The 19,240-nt window shown below is 39.7% G+C and overlaps 2 protein-coding genes across 2 annotated transcripts; one reads left to right on the top strand and one right to left on the bottom strand.

The window, feature by feature from the left end:
- Positions 1-4,007: 4,007 nt before the first annotated feature.
- Positions 4,008-6,047, top strand: LOC310927580 (protein shisa-like-2A; the record flags this gene model as incomplete). Its single annotated transcript, XM_083889901.1, has 3 exons — positions 4,008-4,189; positions 5,571-5,707; positions 5,866-6,047. The coding sequence occupies 3 exons, from the start codon at positions 4,008-4,010 to the stop codon at positions 6,045-6,047; spliced, it is 501 nt and encodes a 166-aa protein (XP_083746027.1).
- Positions 6,048-14,479: 8,432 nt separating this feature from the next.
- tmem125b (transmembrane protein 125b) lies at positions 14,480-15,187 on the bottom strand (the record flags this gene model as incomplete). The annotated part of the gene is made up of 1 exon (XM_083889917.1): positions 14,480-15,187. The coding sequence occupies one exon, from the start codon at positions 15,185-15,187 to the stop codon at positions 14,480-14,482; it is 708 nt and encodes a 235-aa protein (XP_083746043.1).
- Between the last annotated feature and the right edge of the window lie 4,053 nt (positions 15,188-19,240).

Here is a 19,240-nt window from a genome sequence, read left to right as displayed (position 1 = left end):
GAATGGAATGGTTGTGGTCAGTTATTTTGTACCTATTCCTAATGGAAACACAAAAAAACTAAACTAAACAGTTTAAGTCAGTGGTGTTTTGACAAAGACTACAGATTAGAAACAGATTGTGATTTCCTTCAACACACTTTAAGTAAGAACTATAAAAAGCAGCTACCAATAAAACTGACAATGAAGTAATTTGGCAGGTTTAAAAATTTGGTAACACTTTAGATATACATACTAGCCCTTTATTAGTAAATATTAAGCATATATTAACACCTTATGTAGGAAACATCTTAATTCATGTCATAATAGAAGTAGAATAAGGTTATGTAGAATATGGTGTTAATACGTGCTTAATTACTACTAAAGGGCTAGTACGTGACTTATATATGTTAGTAAGCACCTAGTTAAAGGTGTCATATGTAAGAATGTGGCCAAAAACGGTTACTACATTCAAATTCAAAATACCGAGGTCTTTTAGGTTTTGTTTTCTGATGTAACTGGCAACCCGTGGTTGCTCGGCAGCTGAGACTCTTTTGACTGCAATGATTGGTAGACGGCGGTAGGTGGCGCCACATGACAAAACATGATTTCAAAACATAAACATGATTTGCAGTCTGCAAAGGATTTTTTTTAATGCGCATATTTTGTCTGTACTGTTGTTGTTGGTGAGTTCAGTTTGTTATATGAACATTATTCCTGAGTCTCTGTGACATAGATTTTATGGCCAGTTGCTTTAGATTTATTACATAATGCACCTTTAATGGTTTCCTTAATCTAAAGTCTTACCAAAACTTCTAAAGAAACACATTGCCTGACTGATGTTGTTGTCTTTCTCAGTCCTCTGCCTCCCTCCCTCCCTGTTGAGGTGCACTGCTGTGCCAGCTTTAATATTTGTGAAAAATGTAACTTTTGAAATGTTTTACATTATATGTATATATATATATATATATATATATTTATAAATTTATCAAAAATGATTCATTCAAACTGTTGCTGTTCACTTGGCCGACTTCATGCATTTTGAATATACAGAATATGTATTCCGTTTCCCAGGGTTTACAGAAATGATTTCCTGCAAACTTTCAAGATTACACTCTGAGCGTTAATCTAGAACATCTTTTACAGGGAGCACTTTTGTGTTACATGTGGATAAAATGCCAAAAAATAGGCAGCATGTATTTATCTGGCAGTGCGCTCGAGGGAGCAGTCAAAATGATCTGTCATGTATCTGAACACCGTGATGGAGGACGTTTACCTGCAGAAGAATGGTTTACTTCTCACAACATGTATCTGAAAGAGGCAAAAAGGCAGAGATCTCTATTTGCTCGTTCGACTGTGAAGAAGACGTAGGTGTGGATTTTAACCCCCACGTTGCTCCACAACCCCCTACTGGTAAATAATCTCCTTTTCTTCTGCCAGGTTTTTCCCCCTCAGTTTCTGGATTGGACTGGCAGAGATAATCTGGGATTAGAGCGAGCAGTTAGGCTCTAGTGCTGTGCCACTCATTCATTCTGATGGAACAGACATGTTTTAACACCCACAGGTCATCGCATCAACATATTCATTATAAATCACTGTGGGGATGAGGAAAATGCATATTGCATAGCTGCGAGAGAGCCGACTCCTCTTCTAACCCTCTGTCACAGTCCTTCCTCATTTGAGTGCTGAAATGCAGATTATCCCAACGTCAGTCACTGTTTTTACACTTTCTGATCAACATACAAGGACAACCACATCATGCTCCCGGAATGAAACATTTTTCATTATAATAATCTTGTCATTAGAAAACAATTACATTATGTACCTGCTACTTACCATGAGACCTTTCTGTCATGGATCACATGATGTATAACACTTATTTGAGCCTAGTTGCCCACCAATGTAAATAAAAGCAGAATTAATGAGCCTCACTCTGAATGTAAGGAACTAAAATTACCCTCCATTTTTTTCTCTTTTATTTCAAGTTGATAAAAGAAAAAAAAGCCTTGTTCAATGTGAAGCCTGCTCTCACAGGTCGATCCCCTGTGCCTCGTTACTCCAGGAAGCTCCTGGTCTGAGGGCGAGCGTCCTCATTAAATGTCTTCACTGCTCAACTCGGAAATAATTACATCTCGTGTCAACATCGTAGCTTGCGCAAGAAAACGTGCTATCGTAGATTCCTTTGCTTCACATCACTTATATTTCTTAAAAGAAAAGCCCTCGGATCAGAAAAGTTAAAGTTCTGCCCAACTTTTGCAAACATGCAAAACATATATTGAGAGCAAACTTGTTCTTGGTTATTAAATTAAGATGAAGCTCTTCGGATCATTTAAAAGTCGTCAGAGTTGATGTCAAAATGATAAAAGGTCATTTGTTAATGATGCTTCCTCGGTCAGGTTTGTGAGCATCACAGAGCCTGTTTTTTAGTTTTTAAAGGATGCAGAAATGTAATAGTTACATTATATCTGTCCATGAAGACCGGGCAGAGGCAAAATAACAACAAAATGTACGCACTGTGACTTTAAATTAGAGGTACAAGCACAGTTTTAGTGCTTATGGATAAGCCTGATTGCATACCTGAGGTGAGCGTGTACTTATGATTGCTCAGAGGAAAAGAAGTAAATTACACCTCCATTTCCTCTGAGTGGTTGAACAGTGGAAAATTGTTTCCTCCTCAAGCATCGTTTATATTTCATAACATTCTTGAAGATCGTAATTAATCTCCAAATGCATGACTTTCATGCCATATGAGTAGCTACTTTTCTTCTTATAGAGATCTGATGGCGCTTTTCCACTACAAGGTCCTGGCACAACTTTTTTGTTGCTTTTCCATCAGCGATAGAACCTGCTGTACCTTTGTCAGGGTGTGCAGTAAAATTGCTGACACGGCGCTTAATAACCTCGCTCATCCTTAGACCACACACTACATGTAGAGAGCTCAGGTTGCTTCCTTCCACACGCAGATATCTGCTGCCGAAATGCAGGACTAACAGACTATTAGTCGACTATTAGTCAGTGTTATAATATGTTAGAGGGTGAGTTGCCGTCTCATGACGGAGAATAGATTGTGTGCTAATTATAAGAGCTCTTCTAATGATGATAAACCAGGACAAAACCAACTGTCACAATAAATAACAATCCACATTAATACACACATGTTCCTTGGCTAACTGCATCTTTCTGACCTTCATTCGGTCACTGCAGAAAATGATTGTAGAAGTCTTTCTGCCAAAGTGCAGCTGCTGAATTAAAAGAAGAAAAAATGAAGAAGTTAATTTCATGTCATTTCCACTGGAGGTTGGCCTAACTAATAGGTATATCCTATATAATATATAAGAGTGGGTTATATTGTGTGGTCTCTAATGGAAGGGTTTGTGAGTGGGACATTAGAGTTTGAATCTTGGCAAGGGACGTGTTGGACAGTCATGGAATTAACAATCTGATGGACAGACCTTGTTCCGTGCATTTATAGATGGATAGATTATATAGATGTCTGTGCATGTGTGTGTAACTGGTATTCCTTATGGGGACCTAAATCTGTTCACACAGTCACATTATGGGGACAAAAAAAAATCCAGTCCCCATAACATGAATTACAACATTTTAGGGTGAAGACAAGGGTTAAGATTAGAGTTGGCATTAGGACAGTATGGTTTAGGTGATAGAGTAAAGTCAAGGTTATAGAGTAAAGTGTCCATGCAGGAAATGAATGTAAGTCAATGCAATGTCCTCTGAAGTGATGGAAACCAGTGTGCGTGTGTGTGTGTGAGAGAGAGATAGCTCCAGTCTTCTGCAGATTCGAAGTTCTATCTCTCTCCCTCTCTCTCCCTCTCTCTCTCCCTCTCTCTCCTCCCTGCGCATGGAGACACGCGCGCTCTGCCGGATCCATCCAAAGAGCGCGTGCCATGGTTGAGGATACTGATGCTCTAATATCTTCCTCTTCTTCTCTTCAACCCAAGAGGCACAGTAGTGTTGCTGTTTTCTCCTTCTTCTCCTTCTTCTGTTTGTGTCGCTGCTGCAGCTGCTGCACCATGAGCTCTGAATGCAGCAGTTACCACAGCAGTGACGGTTTGTTTTTGGACGGTTTTTCTTGCCCCAGACCGGGAAGCGCTGCCGCCGCTGTCTACTGCTGCGGCTTTAATGACGTGAAATATTGCTGTGATGATCCCAACAGTTTCTTCCCGTACGACTACAGTTACATGTGGTGGCTGAGGTAAAGGGAAACTTTGTTTTTTTCTTCTTATAATTGGTGATAATAATAGTACTAATAATATTAAAAAGAGTTGGGCATGTCTTTTAAGGAGACTTAAGATATTACAGGTTCTCCTGTGATCAAGATTGTTATTTATTATTATTATTTTTTACCATTGTTAGTCCTAGTAATGATATTATTTGTGTTCAGTATTTTCTCAAATTAACTTTACATGTGCATAGCATATATAAACGAAGAATTAAGTGACTACACTCCTAGAAATAAGGGTCCTTCTACAAGGGCTGAGGTTCCACCTGGAACCTCTTGCTTCTGAAAAACCCTTTCCCAAAGAAAGGGTTTTTCAAGAGTTCTTTGTAACACTAATGGTTCCTGTAAGAACCATTTTGATCCAGAGAACCCTTTAAAACCCCTTTCCTGAATAAAGGGTTTTTTCTACCTGGAACCAAAAAGGGTTCTCCTATGAGGATAAGCCTAAGAACCTTATATGGTTCTACTGAGCTCTTTTATTTCTAAGAGTGTAGAAATAAAACTCAGCCGTTCAAACGCCTGATTACTTGTCTCTGAAGCTCTTGGTTCTGGTTCTGGTTCTGATGCTGAACCATGTGCCTGACTGCAGGAGTGTGCAGAAGAGATCTTGGTTATAGCTGAGGTCAGAGGAGAGGATCCTTGTGCCTTCCTCTGTGCAGCCTTTTTTTTTTTTTTTTTTTAAATTAAAGTCCAGCTTCACACACTCCCCTGTGTGAGTCCACACTGACAGAAAATCATTCTAATTAAATATGTACTTCATGCTGGTGACCTTTGCACTTCTACATCCCATCACTCATTCACAGTCAAGAGCTGTTGGTTCAGTCAGCTCTCATTAACTAGACTATTATTATTTTTAGTGTGTGTGGGTGTGCTGGTCAGGACCAGTAGACTGGTCCTCGTGCAGATCAATATCTTTCAGACTCTGGTACAGTAGGGTTGGACATTACCTGGTTGTGGTTGATGTTAGGTAAGGAATCTGACTTTGTAAAGCTGGTTAAAATGAGTGGAAGTCAATACACTGTTTCTGTGTGTGGACCTTGTCAAGAATCTCATTTTTAAGATATTGATTGAGGTCATAGGTCACCAACGGGTTAGGGTTAAATGAATAGAAGTTAATCCAGGACCCAACAAAACCTGCAGTGTATGTGTATGTGCTTTTCTTCATACCAGAGCTGATCAAACTTACTTAACTTGAAGTATATATATATATAATGTATTCAATAAATTTGGTCATTAAAATAATTTCGGTTTCACTGTCCCACCCGCAATACCTGCAAGGCCCACCAGTGGGTCACAGTCGACCCTTTGGGAGGTAGTATCCTCATATCATTCTCCGGTCTCCTCCTTCCTTCAGTATCGGGGCCCTGGTTGGTCTGTCCATCGCAGCAGTGGTCCTCCTCGCCTTCCTCATCACAGTATGTGTCCTCTGTTATCTCTTCATTGCCTCCAAACCTCACCGTCTGGACAACGGTCTGCCCCTCAGAGTGCCAGGTGAGTGTGTCTGTGCAGACACTGATAAGGACATGATTAATGATTCGGAGTGCTGCCGTGGTGGTTTCACTTCCTGTTTAGTTCATCCATTGAGTAGTTGGCAGATATTTTTAACTGTGTGACTTTTTTCTTTTTTTTTTGATCCGCGTGCTTTTCAGAGGCGTCTCCTCGTGAGGGATTCAGTCATGTGACATCGACCAGCGCCTCTGGACCGCAGGGGTTCAGGAAACACTTCAGCAGAAAGCTTGACTGTGATAACCAGCCACCGGACCCTGAGCGCCTGTTTCAGAGGTGCTTCACCGCAACGGTCACCAGTGTGAAAGTGGAAAGTCCTGCATAGGCCAGTGAGATACTTTTTGTTCACAAATGGGACTCACAGTCCAGCGGTCAGGAGACCCAGTGAACGTGGAGGAAGACGATGTGGCTCGGCAGTGGCCCTGACACTGGGAGGAACACTTACTGTGGTGTGCAATGGAGGCGTTCTGGTTGAACGCTATTTAAATCTCTTGAGTGGCGTCAAGCACACTGTCACACAAAGGCTCTGAAAGATTTCACCTTGATAATGTTAACTTTAAGTTGAAAGCATGAACATTTTCTTTGATGAGATGGTTTTCTTTCAAGCAAAAAAAAAAAAGACGCATAACTGTACAATTATAAGGAAGAGTATAAAGGGTTGAGAGTTGTGCAGCTGAGCTGAGCATGGAGAGCAATTCCCTTTTTGAATTTAGCTGCGTTTTACTCAGGGACAGACAGCATCAATGTTTTTTTCCACCTCTTTCAAGGCCCCAGTGGGCGGATTCTGGGGTGGATTTTTGGACATGTCCGACGATGGATGATTATTATGCTGGTGAAGTCGTTCAGGGTGGATGTGGTGAAGGAGATTGTTGTGTCAGCCCAACAGTTACGGAATAAAGATGAAAAGTCATAATGGTATCACTGCACAGCTGCAGAAAATGAACTGCAGCAACGAACGACACGGCTGATGTTAGTCTGCCAAGGTCAGTGCAGTGCTGAACTAAAAGCCTGGAAACATCACTTTTAAAAGAGCCAGTGTATACAGTATGTATGAATGACGAGACCACAGATTGCGACAAATGTAAAACTCCTTTCCCAAGCACTTCATGGAACTACAGTGGCCTTCAAATACCAGAAAGTGTGTTGTCATCAATAAGCATGTAAGGTTGAGCTGTCCACAGATACAGAATTTTATCAAACCCAAAACACAACAAAACTAGCTCATCTATGTTTTAATGCTTACTAGCAATTGTCATATATTTTGGACTTTCACCCTGTTTTCAGTCCACATCTGAGCACAAGCCATTTCTATCATTCTACATGTGCATATGTTTTGGTTGTGTTTACCCACAATGCCCTGCGTTGTAGTCCGCTTCCTGCATTTGGTTAACTTGAAGCAAACCCAGACCTATTTATTTGGTATGAACGAACTAGACTTTCCCAACAAACAAACTAGGGTTTGATTAAGGAGGGCCGGTGTGAATGCACCCTTAAAGGTGCCATATGTAAGAATGTGGCCAAAAACGGTTACTGCATTCAAATTCAGACATAACCGGCAACCTGTGGTTGCTCGGTAGCTGAGACTCTACTGGCTGCAATGATTGGTAGATGGCGATAGGTGGCGCCACCTGCCAAAACATGATTTCAAAACATAAATATGATTTGCAGTCTGCAAAATATTTTTTTTAATACAAATATTTTGTCTGTACTGTTGTTGTTGGTGAGTTCAGTTTGTTATATGAACATTATTCCTGAGTCTCTGTGACATATTAGGAGGATTTTATGGCCAGTTGCTGTTACATAATGCACCCTTAGGCTTCTGTTTCTCTCTCGGAGGCAGCAGCAGCAGCAACAGCAGCAGCAGCAGCAAAAGTGCGTGAGTAAAGCAAGAAGGCTGCAAACATGTTGGAGTATGACTGAAAACACAAAGAAGTGAATTCTACTGCTCAAAAAAAAAACTGCATTGACAGGATAAACACTAATTGCCTCTGTGCTGCTGGTGTGCTGATAGTATTGCTTGACAGAGCTCATTTTCACATGACGTGTGCAGCATACAAAAAATGTTGCATTGTTTTTTCTTCACAAAGACCAATAATAATTGCTAGAACCAATGTACTAGTATGGCTACACGTGGGCGCAAGCTGACGATTACAAGAAGCATCAATTACAAAGCTTTCAGACCATTGTTTCTTTATCGCAAACATTTATTAAAATCTTTATTAATGAATTTAATAAGGATAAAGTTGTAGATTAAAGTGTTCTGTAAAATATTAGAAACAACATGTCATAAAATTGACATTTATCCTCTCTCTGAAGAGTTGATTCATTACTGTGGTGCCACGGACATATTGAACAGTCATTTCTGAGACTGGATGTAATTATCATATTGACAAACTCCGTTTGTTTGGCAAATTAAAATTCACAGTTGTTATATTGGAAATGACTTACGTTTTCCTTCTGTCTGTTACTTGTCTTTTTCTACTCTTTGTTAAAATGTCATTCGACGGTATGTTCACAAATCTCACTCATGCCTTTGATGATTGTGCTGAGATGCACTCAACGCACACATTTCTTCTCTAAATGTCAGCACACAGATGTGTGCGGCCGATCACATGTTCCATAATATGCACTGTACATTTCAATGACTCCAGCCTGAGGCTTCGGCTTACTTTCAATATAATGTGTCTCATTATGTTTTGATGGTAAACATGTCCTCTCGTGATTTATTCACAGTTCAATTAATAAATAAGCACCTTTAAAATGTGAATCAAAGGAAGCACCGTAATTAATATGCAGTGATGTTTTCGGTGATCAACTATATACTACATATATATGTAAATATGTATGTATATACATATATATATATGTATATGTATATGTATATATACTGTTATTGCTTTAGTGTAATAAAACAGACTAAATTAAAAAGTGAAAACACTAATTAGGAGAAAAGGTCTTCACATCTACATTGACAAAAAAAAACAAATAACATTACATGACTATTTTTATCCCTTTAAGGTACTACTCAACCATTTGGTCGACCACACTTTAAGTCACTATATCTCATTGAAAAATGCATCAAGCTGAACTCACTAACACTAAATTGATGTGACTTGTTCTGAATGTTGTACTTTATGAATTATGCAAACCAGGTTTATTATGAACAGACATCTCAACCGTTTGGTAGAGGCCTGTATCTGAAATACTGTAGGGTCTAATTTAAAATAAATAAATATATATATATATATATATATATATATATATATATATATATATATATATATATCGATTGTCGTTATTGTTATCATAAGTAAATAAAATAAAATAATAAAAAATGCAAAGAAATATTTTTTCCTTTGTTTTTTTCTTGGTGCGTACCTTAAAGGGTTAAACGGCCACTTCACCCATAAAATATAAGACACAGAACACATTCTAGATTTACCGAATCAAACCTATAGATTTTTTTGGGAAGGGGTGGCACAAAAGTAACTTCCTGGAGCAGACAAACCATCATGTGTTTGAGGGGGGAGGGGGGGAGGTAAACAAGCTGAGAGCTGGAGAGTTGTTGTGGTTTTAGGAAGAAAAATCTCATCATAGCACCTCGGGCCAGTGCTCAGAGCTGTCCATTTACATCTTGTGTACTCTCTAGAGGATGGAATCAGTCAGACTGGACAGCTGATTTAATATTACCCTGAAGGAGTGGGACTATACATTAACTGTCAGCCAGCAGCAGCATAATGTTAACCTAACTTCCCAAACCAGACAGCTCAATTTTATCTGTGAGGTAATGAAAGTAAAATTTAACACTTAGATTAACGGCTCTGAGACATCTTACTGTTGACCAGCACACATTTGTTTTAACGTGAATAATTAATCAGAAAAGAGCCGAACTTAAGAAAACTGAATGAGTCGTAGAAGCTAATGATCTCCACTGTGTGACGCAAACAGCAGAGCAGCTCTGACCATGGTGGCTCCTTAAAAAAGCCATAAAACGAGTAAATAATTCAGAGGTGTCACAGTCGTTAATTCTTCATGACAGTCAGCAGCCGACGAACATGTTGGAGGTTTTCAGTGAACAACAACGAATCTGCAGCAGAAAATTAGAAAAAAAAATCAGTCATAATGAAGGAATAAATTGCCCAGAATATTTCATTTGAATGAGTTATATGGTGATGCAACTTTTAAATGAATATGGTCAAGTGAAAAAGTTTCCACAGCACTCTGTGTACACGATCAATCCAAATTAATCTTTTACAAGGTGTTTGTGATAGAACGGTAGATCTGATGCACTGAATACTGAACAGACTCTCAGCTCTTGATTTAAGGAAGACAATGAATGAAGTTTTTACAGCACTTTGCTGAATGTGATCGATCAAAAGACATTTCTGATTAATCTTTTACAAGGTGTTTGTAATAGAATGAGAGATCTGATGTACAGAGTATACTGCACATATTCATTTGATCTATAACAATGAATTAATAAAAGCATAACTTGAATACCCAGAAGAACAGCGAATGTTTTAGCGCGATTGAAAAGTATGATGATATATGCTCTATAATCTTCTGATGGATGGGTTTTCTCAGTCTCACACTTTAAAGTCAGCCTCTTAAAAATGTCTTCAATTTGAAAATTCTAATTCTAATAAATGCACTGAACACAATGAGCCGCCGAGAGATGACAGTCCTTCTGTGGACAAAGTCGGTCTCTTCTAAAATTATCTCCACGGATGTCTCATTGTTCAGTGTGCATTGACAATTAATGAAAGTGGGGCCACTTATATTATTATATTATATTTATCCTGTCGACAGGAAGAAGAAGAAGAAAAAGAGCCTTATTACAAAAGAAGAATGAGAAAAGCCAGATCCTCTTTTTCTGTAAAACCCTTAAAGCAACTCTAAGCCTAACAAGCACGTGCTTTTTATTAAAGGGCTCATGTGATTACAGTGCCATCATCTGGCCTCACAGCAGAAGCTCAGCACCTGTCCAGTGTGAACAGTCAAAGCTCACTTTTTCTACCCCCCCATTCGAAGGGACCTTTATGAAGAGATCATCGCCATGTCTTTATTTCTGAATAATAATAAAAATAACATGGTTATTTTCAATCCTCGATGAATAGCAAAGAAAGAAAAAAATGACAAATCTCATAGTTACTCATTAACACCTCAGTCTTGAGGCCGTTATGGCCTCTTGTCATGTAACCTTTGATCGGGAAAGTCTCTTCATGTTTTACGTTTTCCAGAAAGGAGCTGAAGACAAAACACACCAGACCTCAGGTACAGATACACCTGCTGCTGAGTCTGTGATCCTGTTCAAATCATCAGGTAAATCATGTTCATGTGTTTTCTGTGCTTTTTGTTGTGGATTGTTGAAAACCGGGTTATTGTGAGGTCACTTGGTTTCACAGCGTTGAGTCGTCATTTGACTTCAGACGCAGCTAACTTCGTCTCTCTAATACCTTATATTTTGTTTAATATACTGTAGTCTAGAATGCTCTATACAGCCAGGACACACAGTGTTGCGATGATTGTGAGTCAATGTTACGTTTAAAGAGTCACTTTGTAAGCGGTTTATGACTCTAACTGTGGTCAAGACCTGAAGATTCCACTCCCAAACATCATGTGACACTTTCTCAAAGTTTATTTTGAGTTTCTACTTTATTAGATTCTGGTGGCATAAAATACAAAAATATAAAGCTTTGTAGCCTTTTTTAAGAGTGGTTTTAATTGGATTTTTTTTTTCTGACTATACATAATAGTAGAGGCGCTTCACAAAGTTTAAGAGCTTAAAACGTAAAAATGTGATTGTAGGGTAGTAGATTGAAGTTATTGAAGGTGAGAGTCTCAAACAACTTGTCTCTATGAAATACTGTGGAAAGGACTTTTATATTAGAAAAAGACGTTTGAATAACTCCACCTTTCAAAATGAAATAGCCTGAATCTCAGCAAGTTGATTCTGTACAACTGTTCCTGTGCCTTAAATGTCAAATATTAATGTATAAAAATCAGGTCATCTTGATATTGTAACTGCAGTTTATGTGTAACTAATGTTCTTGAGTAAATGTATTATATATATATTTTATATCATCAATGACGATGGCAGTGATAATATGACTCAGGACCTGTGGTACAATTATAAAGGAAACTAGAAAAATAAAGGTTAAATTGTTCTAACCTTTCATATAAGGGTTTCTCGCCATTTTTCTTGTGTGTCTTAAATCTTTTTCTTCCAGCACAATCTGGTGAAATTATTATTATTCTAAAAACATTTATTCTGACACTGTAAACTTGAAGAAATGTATTATAACAGAGTCTAAAAATGCGTGAATAACTTTCCAGACAGAGACAAAACATTCAGAAATCAGTCTATGTATGCCACTGAAAACCAAGGCACATATCACTGAGGGTGAAAGAATTATGTCACAAATGCAAATCTTCCTTAAAGCAACACTGAGTTTCGAGCTCCTGTAATTGTCTCTCTTCTCCACGCTGACTGTGAATGCATCCATTCTCCTTCGACACTTGATTTGTGAAACACTAACCCCAAAGACATCATGTGCCTTTTATGACGCTCACTAAACAAATTTGCTGATCTTATATTTCGTAGGTTTGTTTTTTTGAAGACATGGATCAGTGGAGCTGCTGCGTCCGTGTGCTGTTTCTTCTCTGTGGAGCTTTCATCAGAGGAGCACAGCCTGCTTTTATATTTGATGGGGAACACGGAGGCTCTCAGAGACAACTTCTAATGGAAGAAGATCACACCACCAAGAACATGACAGGAAGTGAGCGTAAGTAGGGGAATCTTTTACCATCACCTCACTCTGAACCAGGTGTGTCTGAGGAACTTTGAGCTCTGCAGTCCTTCATTTACAGGAAAACATTCCTCGAACCCTTGCTGTCTTTATAGTGACACATGCAATTTTCCTTTTTTTTTTCCAGGAGCAGCTGATGATGAAGAAGAGAGCAGAGAGTCAATAGAGTGGTCATATCTGGCCGCAGCTCTGGGCACGGTCCTCACCATCTCCCTGCTCATCGTGGGGGCCGTCAAGTTCCGCGTCTTCCACCGCTTCCTGGCCAGCTACAGACACTCCCTGCTCCACGAGACTGATGGCGTCAGCCAGTACGGTCCAGAGGATGTGGCGTTCCCCAGCAGCGTGTCGGGGAGGATGGCAATGGGTCGAGGGACGGTGAGTGGGCTGGATGAAGACGACGATGATGGCTTCATTGAGGACAACTACATCCAGACCAGTGAGAAGGACAGGGCAGACAGAGAGAGAGAGGAGGAGGACGTGGAGGAGGGGACAGACGACAGCGATGATGAGCTTCAGTTCACTATCGGTTGATTAGGAAAGTGGAAATGTATTATCCTCAGATGTTTATTAACTCATTTTAGCATTAGCATACATTAAAAATAGCTTGTCTACGACAAAAAAAGAGGAGCAGGTTTTATTACCATCCCACAGTCACAATTATGGTGTGTTTCCACAAGCGATACTCCACTCACCTCGGCAAGGCACGGTTATTTTGCTTTTCCATTAGCGATTGTACCTAGCGGTACTTTTTCTAGTACCTGAGCAGGCGTGGTTCCAATCGAGCTGATGCTACGATACTGTGCGTGACGTCGTCAGACTGCCGTGCACTGATTGGTCAGAGTGCCGTCACAGGAAAAGGCACAAGAATCAAACTGAACAATGCCGAACTGTAGATCAGTTAAAAAGACTGAACAATCCTGAAAACATGGGTTAATCTCCAACATTTAGCAAGTAGTACTGAACAAGTGTACTGATTCTAATGATTCAGTACACTGAAAACAACTGCTTTACAAGTCAATAGTCACTAGTTTGTGTGCGTGTTGCATTTAAAATGGCGTCACAGCAGTTTCATGCAGCAGTGCTGTGATGACTCCGCCCACTGACTCTGTGAAGGAGATACTACAGTAATGGAAAATGAACCAAACCGAGTTGAGTCGAGGCGAGGCGAGGCAGTACTTTGTGGTGGAAAAACGGCATTAGTCAAGTAAAACAGCTCACATTTGCATTCTGTTTTGTTTTAATAATGGTTTTGTTTTTTTTCCTTTCTTCTTCCAATTGATCTTTTCATGCCTTTTTTTGAAAAATGTTACTGCTTGTCACCAAAGTCCTTATGAAAGGAAATAATCACCACACTGGATACACTGAAGGTGTTTCTGCCGTTGATCTGTCTTGTCCTAAAATCAATAATGTTACATCATTATATTAAATATATAATGTGACATGTACTGTATGTATAATCTGACACATTTACACCACGAATGTTCTATTTTTTTTCGCTCTGCTATTGAGACATTTTTATATCACTTGTCATTTGAGTCAGTAAAGAATTCACCTTTAGCTGATGTCTTCATTACTTTTTGTACAGAAAGTCACGCATTTCAGCTCCAGGTGTGCAACGTTTAAGAGATAGCAACACAAAATAACAACAATAATAGTAATAATAATAATATTGCAATTGGATGTTAAGTCAGGAGCAGTTTATTTGAGCATGCAGTTCATAAATAAATTAAAGTGAATCGGATTTATATTTTCATATTATATCACATTCACACAGTAAAAACAGAGGGGATTTCTTTCCTGAGTCATTGTTTAAAACTATTGCTTTGTTACAGACATTCTTTTTGTTGATGATGTTCAGAACTGACGCTTATGCACGTTTGTCCACGTCAAAACCTCTTTCACAGACGTTCAAACCTCTTTCGTGAACATTTTTGCAGATGAAGCTGACTCAGATCAGACTGGTCCTGCTTGAGGACGCCTCCGCCCTGGCTTGATTACTCTGTCCTCCTGAGATGTTGAACACCTGCACACCTTGACTCCTCATCCTCCTCGCTCTGCTCACTCTCATCCACCTCCTCCTCATCCTCTGCTCCCTTTGTTTCTGAAGGTGAACCAGCACACAGTAGCCCACCACCGCCAGTACCATGACGATCCCAGCAGCCAGCAGCGTCAGACCAGACACCAACATTTCCCGGCTGTCATGAGCTTGGCTGCCAACTGCAGCCACACAGAGCAGCACTGTCCCACAGAGGATCACTGACAACCCCACAGTGAAGATCAGCGCCGGGTCAGCCCTCCCTCCGCTCCTCAGCTGGTCAATCCGACGTCGACTGTGCACACAGTTCATGTCCTGGATGGCGGAGCTGAGGAGCTGCTTAAGCAGGACAGCGAGGGCCAAGAGGCAGAGTGCGGTGCCCACACCGAGTCGCCACTCGCCGGAGAGGCTCGTGGTCGAGGAGAGAAGGCCCACGCCACCGAGGCCCAGGCCTATTATGAGGACCACTGAGATGCAGTAGCACAACAAGGAGCGACGTGGCTCTCTGAACCACCACAGGTCCACCTGTTCATTCAGGACACGCCGCTGCATCAAGGTGGGCTGCAGGTAGAAGCTCGGGGGTCGATGCATGGCGTGGTAGAAGGTCTGCATCTCAGTCATGGCGGGTCAGCCAACCTGGAAAGTTTGAGAAGAACTTTGAGGTTCAGTAGAAAACTTTAAAATCATTAGTCTATTTCCTCTGCCGTCTTAGATCAATATTCTTTCTATTTCTATAATTATCTGAGTTTTCCTCTGGTACAAAAGCCTGTCTACTGTTTTTTTTCATCAAATAAATATCTTCAGGTCAACCTCTACAAATCCAACTACACTCTTAGAAACAAGGATTCCAAAAGGGTTCTTCTACAAGGGCTGAGGTTCTACCTGGAACCATTTGCTTCTGAAAAACCCTTTCCCCAGAAGAAAGGGTTTTTCAAGGGTTCTTGATAACTCTAATGGTTCCAGTAAGAACCATTTTGATCCAGAGAACCCTTTAAAAACCCCTTTCCTGAATAAAGGGTTTCTTGGTGAAGATTCTACCTGGAGCCAAAAAGGGTTCTCCTATGAAGACAAGCCTAAGAACCTTATATGGTTCTACTTAGCACTTTTATTTCTCAGAGTGTACCATAACAACTTATTATATCATGTTTTAGATTCTGAATGTGAGCTTTTACGACCAAACTACCACAAACTGTGTCCCGCAATCTCATAGATTTAAACAGGAGCACACATTTGTGCATCAGTCTATCGTTAAACTAAATGGATTCAATTCTCTCTTTACTGTGATTGCTTTGTGTAGTTAGTTGTGTTATGTGGTCAACTGTAACGTGTCTGATTGCACGACGTGATTAATATCTTCATTATCCCCCTGTGCTTTGTGTGACCTTGCAAAATGACGCTTCTATGGCAAAAATAATCACAATTAATGTATATTCTAAAACTATATATCTTATTTTAACACAACTGTCACTGATACACTTCTGTAAAAAAAAAAAACAGTTACTCACGTGTTTGATAAACAGCCTGTACATCTGCATCTCTTCCCAAAACTTAGTCAAACAGTCATTTTGATGGTTAAGATCCCACAGTTGTTTGGGATTATTTCTTTCAGATGAAGAGATTATGTCCACTTTATGCAAGAAAAAAAAAAAAAAAAGTTATCCTGAAGAGCAGCACAAGGACGGATGCCCACTGAGAAAAGCCAACTGCATGCAAAGAATCCTGTCATGGTGAAGTGCATGTCCACATCACACTTCCATCACCGCGGTGACACATCAATAATCTCTGGCCTTCCTCATGTTTTCTATGCCAGTGCCAGGCAGAACAGTGGACACCATCCAGGACCACTCACACGACTCCTGCTCTCATCACTCAGGGTCACTGTGTCGTCTGCTGCTAGAGCGGGAAAAAGGAACGGCTCACAATAGCAGTGTTGGATCATGGTTTGGACAGAGATTGGCAACATTGTCCACTATGTCCCTGCACAGACAATGGGCCGATCATTGTACACAATGACTGTGCTGCAGAGGGATGGCTGTGGTGTGCTGTGGGACACGGAGGAGGGGGGGGGGGGTCACTTTGCTGTTGTGAAGAGCCGAGTGATGTCAGAGTGAACTGATAATAGTGTTTCTGTGATCCCAGTGATAGCATCATTCACACTGAGCTGAGCCTCTGATAATGGCCACAGTAAACAAACACTCAGTGGGATCCACAGGGACGTCCAGTTACACATCTGCCAACACTGGAAATATTCTGCAAAAATATTACAGGCTATATTATGGCTTTATCATCTTATTTCTGGTAAAGAGGATAAATATAAGTGACGATCAGTGTTTCACTATTTTTCACTATTTTTCACATGAAAAAGCTTTATTCATTTTGCATTATGTTTACCATGGTTTTATGTTCATTATATGTTAAATGCAGGGACGTTCTGTTTTTTGTGTTTTCTGGAAAAATAGCAGCCAATCGTTTTGATAGATAAGGCAGATAAATGAATACTCTTATTGTTGGACAAATATCATAACAGCTCCATTTGCAGGATCACACAAAACAAAACAAAAACAGATTAAAAATGACATAAACCATATACAATATTTATGATTGGCCACTCAAAACAATCACAGCAAAGAGAGAGACAACTTTCACCTTGTATTTGACCTTGAATTATTCTTTTTCTATAGGTTTTGAGGAGTTAATTAATGCACAAAAGTACGGTTTGATGGAAAAATGATTTAGGTATTTGTATGTAATACCATACATTACCGTAATGTGGTATATTATATTCAATATTCAGAATGTAAAACATGATTAGGAGTAAAAGCAAAGTTGTTAGTGAGTCTTAGTTTGTTGTTACTGTCGGCAGATTCATAGAGGTTCTGTAAATATTGATTGATGATTTTAGAACAGATTTTTTAGTCAATTTTAGAATAGAATAGAAATGACTTAATGGTGTAACAGCCGCAAAGAAGTAGGAACTAAAGAATAGACGGTAATAATTAAATACAGAAAAACAACAACAATGTAGCATAAATTATTAGGATTTATACAACCCATACATCCAAAATATAGTAGTATATATTCTCAAACTCCTGGATGAACAAACTTCTCTCTCTCTCTCTGCGCTCAGAGGATGATGACGGGGCACAAACTGCAAAAATGTGCAATCAATCAAATTTGTCTTTTTAAGTGCAAGGCCATTCAGCTATATATATATATATATATATACATATATATATGTACTGTATATGTACACCAGGCTCCAACAAAACAAAACAAGATTTAGAGAATGAATTGCCATATGGATGAGCAGCTGTGTGACTAATGAACATAAATGAATGGGCGTACAACGTGTCATAATGCGTTAAAGATGGCTGCAGCGCTGGCACGATATACAGAATACAGTTACAGTACAGCATTTTATTTCAACTATCATAAACCAGTCTGGCGTCTCGCTCGCTTTCATCTGTTGACCTGCAGAGGGCAGCAGACACCAGATGTTTGACCGCAGCCTCCAGCATGTCCATAAAAAAGTGTGAGGCCTTGATTCAAAAATGTTCTGAATGAAATTACTTTGCAGAGAATTGACCCAAGTGACTGGCATTTATTGACATTTTTAGCCACCTTAGCATTCCTGTAATCTCAGTTTTGACCTTGACTCCACACTGTGAGCTGTTGGGTTGTTTGATCAATAATGATTCACATTATCAGCCTGGGTTATTTTTAAAGTAAAAGTACAATTTCCTGTGAAAACAGGGGAGAATATTTTTTGACCTATACCTGCTGTGAGAGAATCGTACGACATGAACAAGTCACTGTTACTGTATAGCACATTTATGTTGCGCAACACTAACTCACTTATTTCACTGTACAGTGTCTGTCAGTGTGATTCTGCTGGTGTGCAACATCAACTAATCTCACAGCTGCAGCTGCAGACCACCGAGTTAGACAAACAGGGCTTATGATGTTCCAGAACAGGACTCAGTGAGCTCTGCTCATGTCTCAATGGCTGCTGTTAACGTGTTCTTGAACATGGTTCCTAGGTGTAATTACTTTAGTGTGCAGGGGTCTGCAACCTGTGGCTCTTTGGCTCCCTGTAGCTTAGCGTTTTAAAAATGTATTTAATTTGAATCTCTTATTTAGAACTCAAGGTGATTAATGAACGTGTTTTAATATGAACACACCATGTAACTTGGTAAACATTAGCATGTCATTTCTGGTTTGTTGTAGCCTTCTAATTTTGCTGTTGACCTCAAAGAACCACCGTATTAAGATTAATCTGCTATTTAACAGCCACCGCCCCCTGGTTTTATACACTCTTAGAAATAAAATTGCTATGTAGAACCATATAAGGTTCTTCGGCTTGTCCTCTTTGGAGAACCCTTTTTGGTTCCAGGTGGAACCTTTTTTTTAATAAAGGTTCTACCTGGAACCCTTTATTTAGGAAATGGGTTTTAAAGGGTTCTCTGGATCAAAATGGTTCTTACTGGAACAATTAGTGTCACCAAGAACCCTCGAAAAACCGTTTCTTCGGGAAAGGGGTTTTTTTCACAAGCAAATGGTTCCAGGTAGAACCTCAGCCCTTGTCGAAGGACCCTTTTGGAACCCTTATTTCTAAGAGTGTAGAGGCATCCACCGGTCATGGAGAGAGGAGGAGGTTTAAAGGCCAGTGGGGAG

This window comes from Microchirus variegatus (genome assembly GCF_963457635.1).
Source record: "Microchirus variegatus genome assembly, chromosome: 5".
NCBI classification, from domain to species: domain Eukaryota; kingdom Metazoa; phylum Chordata; class Actinopteri; order Pleuronectiformes; family Soleidae; genus Microchirus; species Microchirus variegatus.
Note: the sequence above shows the minus strand (reverse complement) of the source record. Positions and strands in the feature narration are given on the sequence as shown.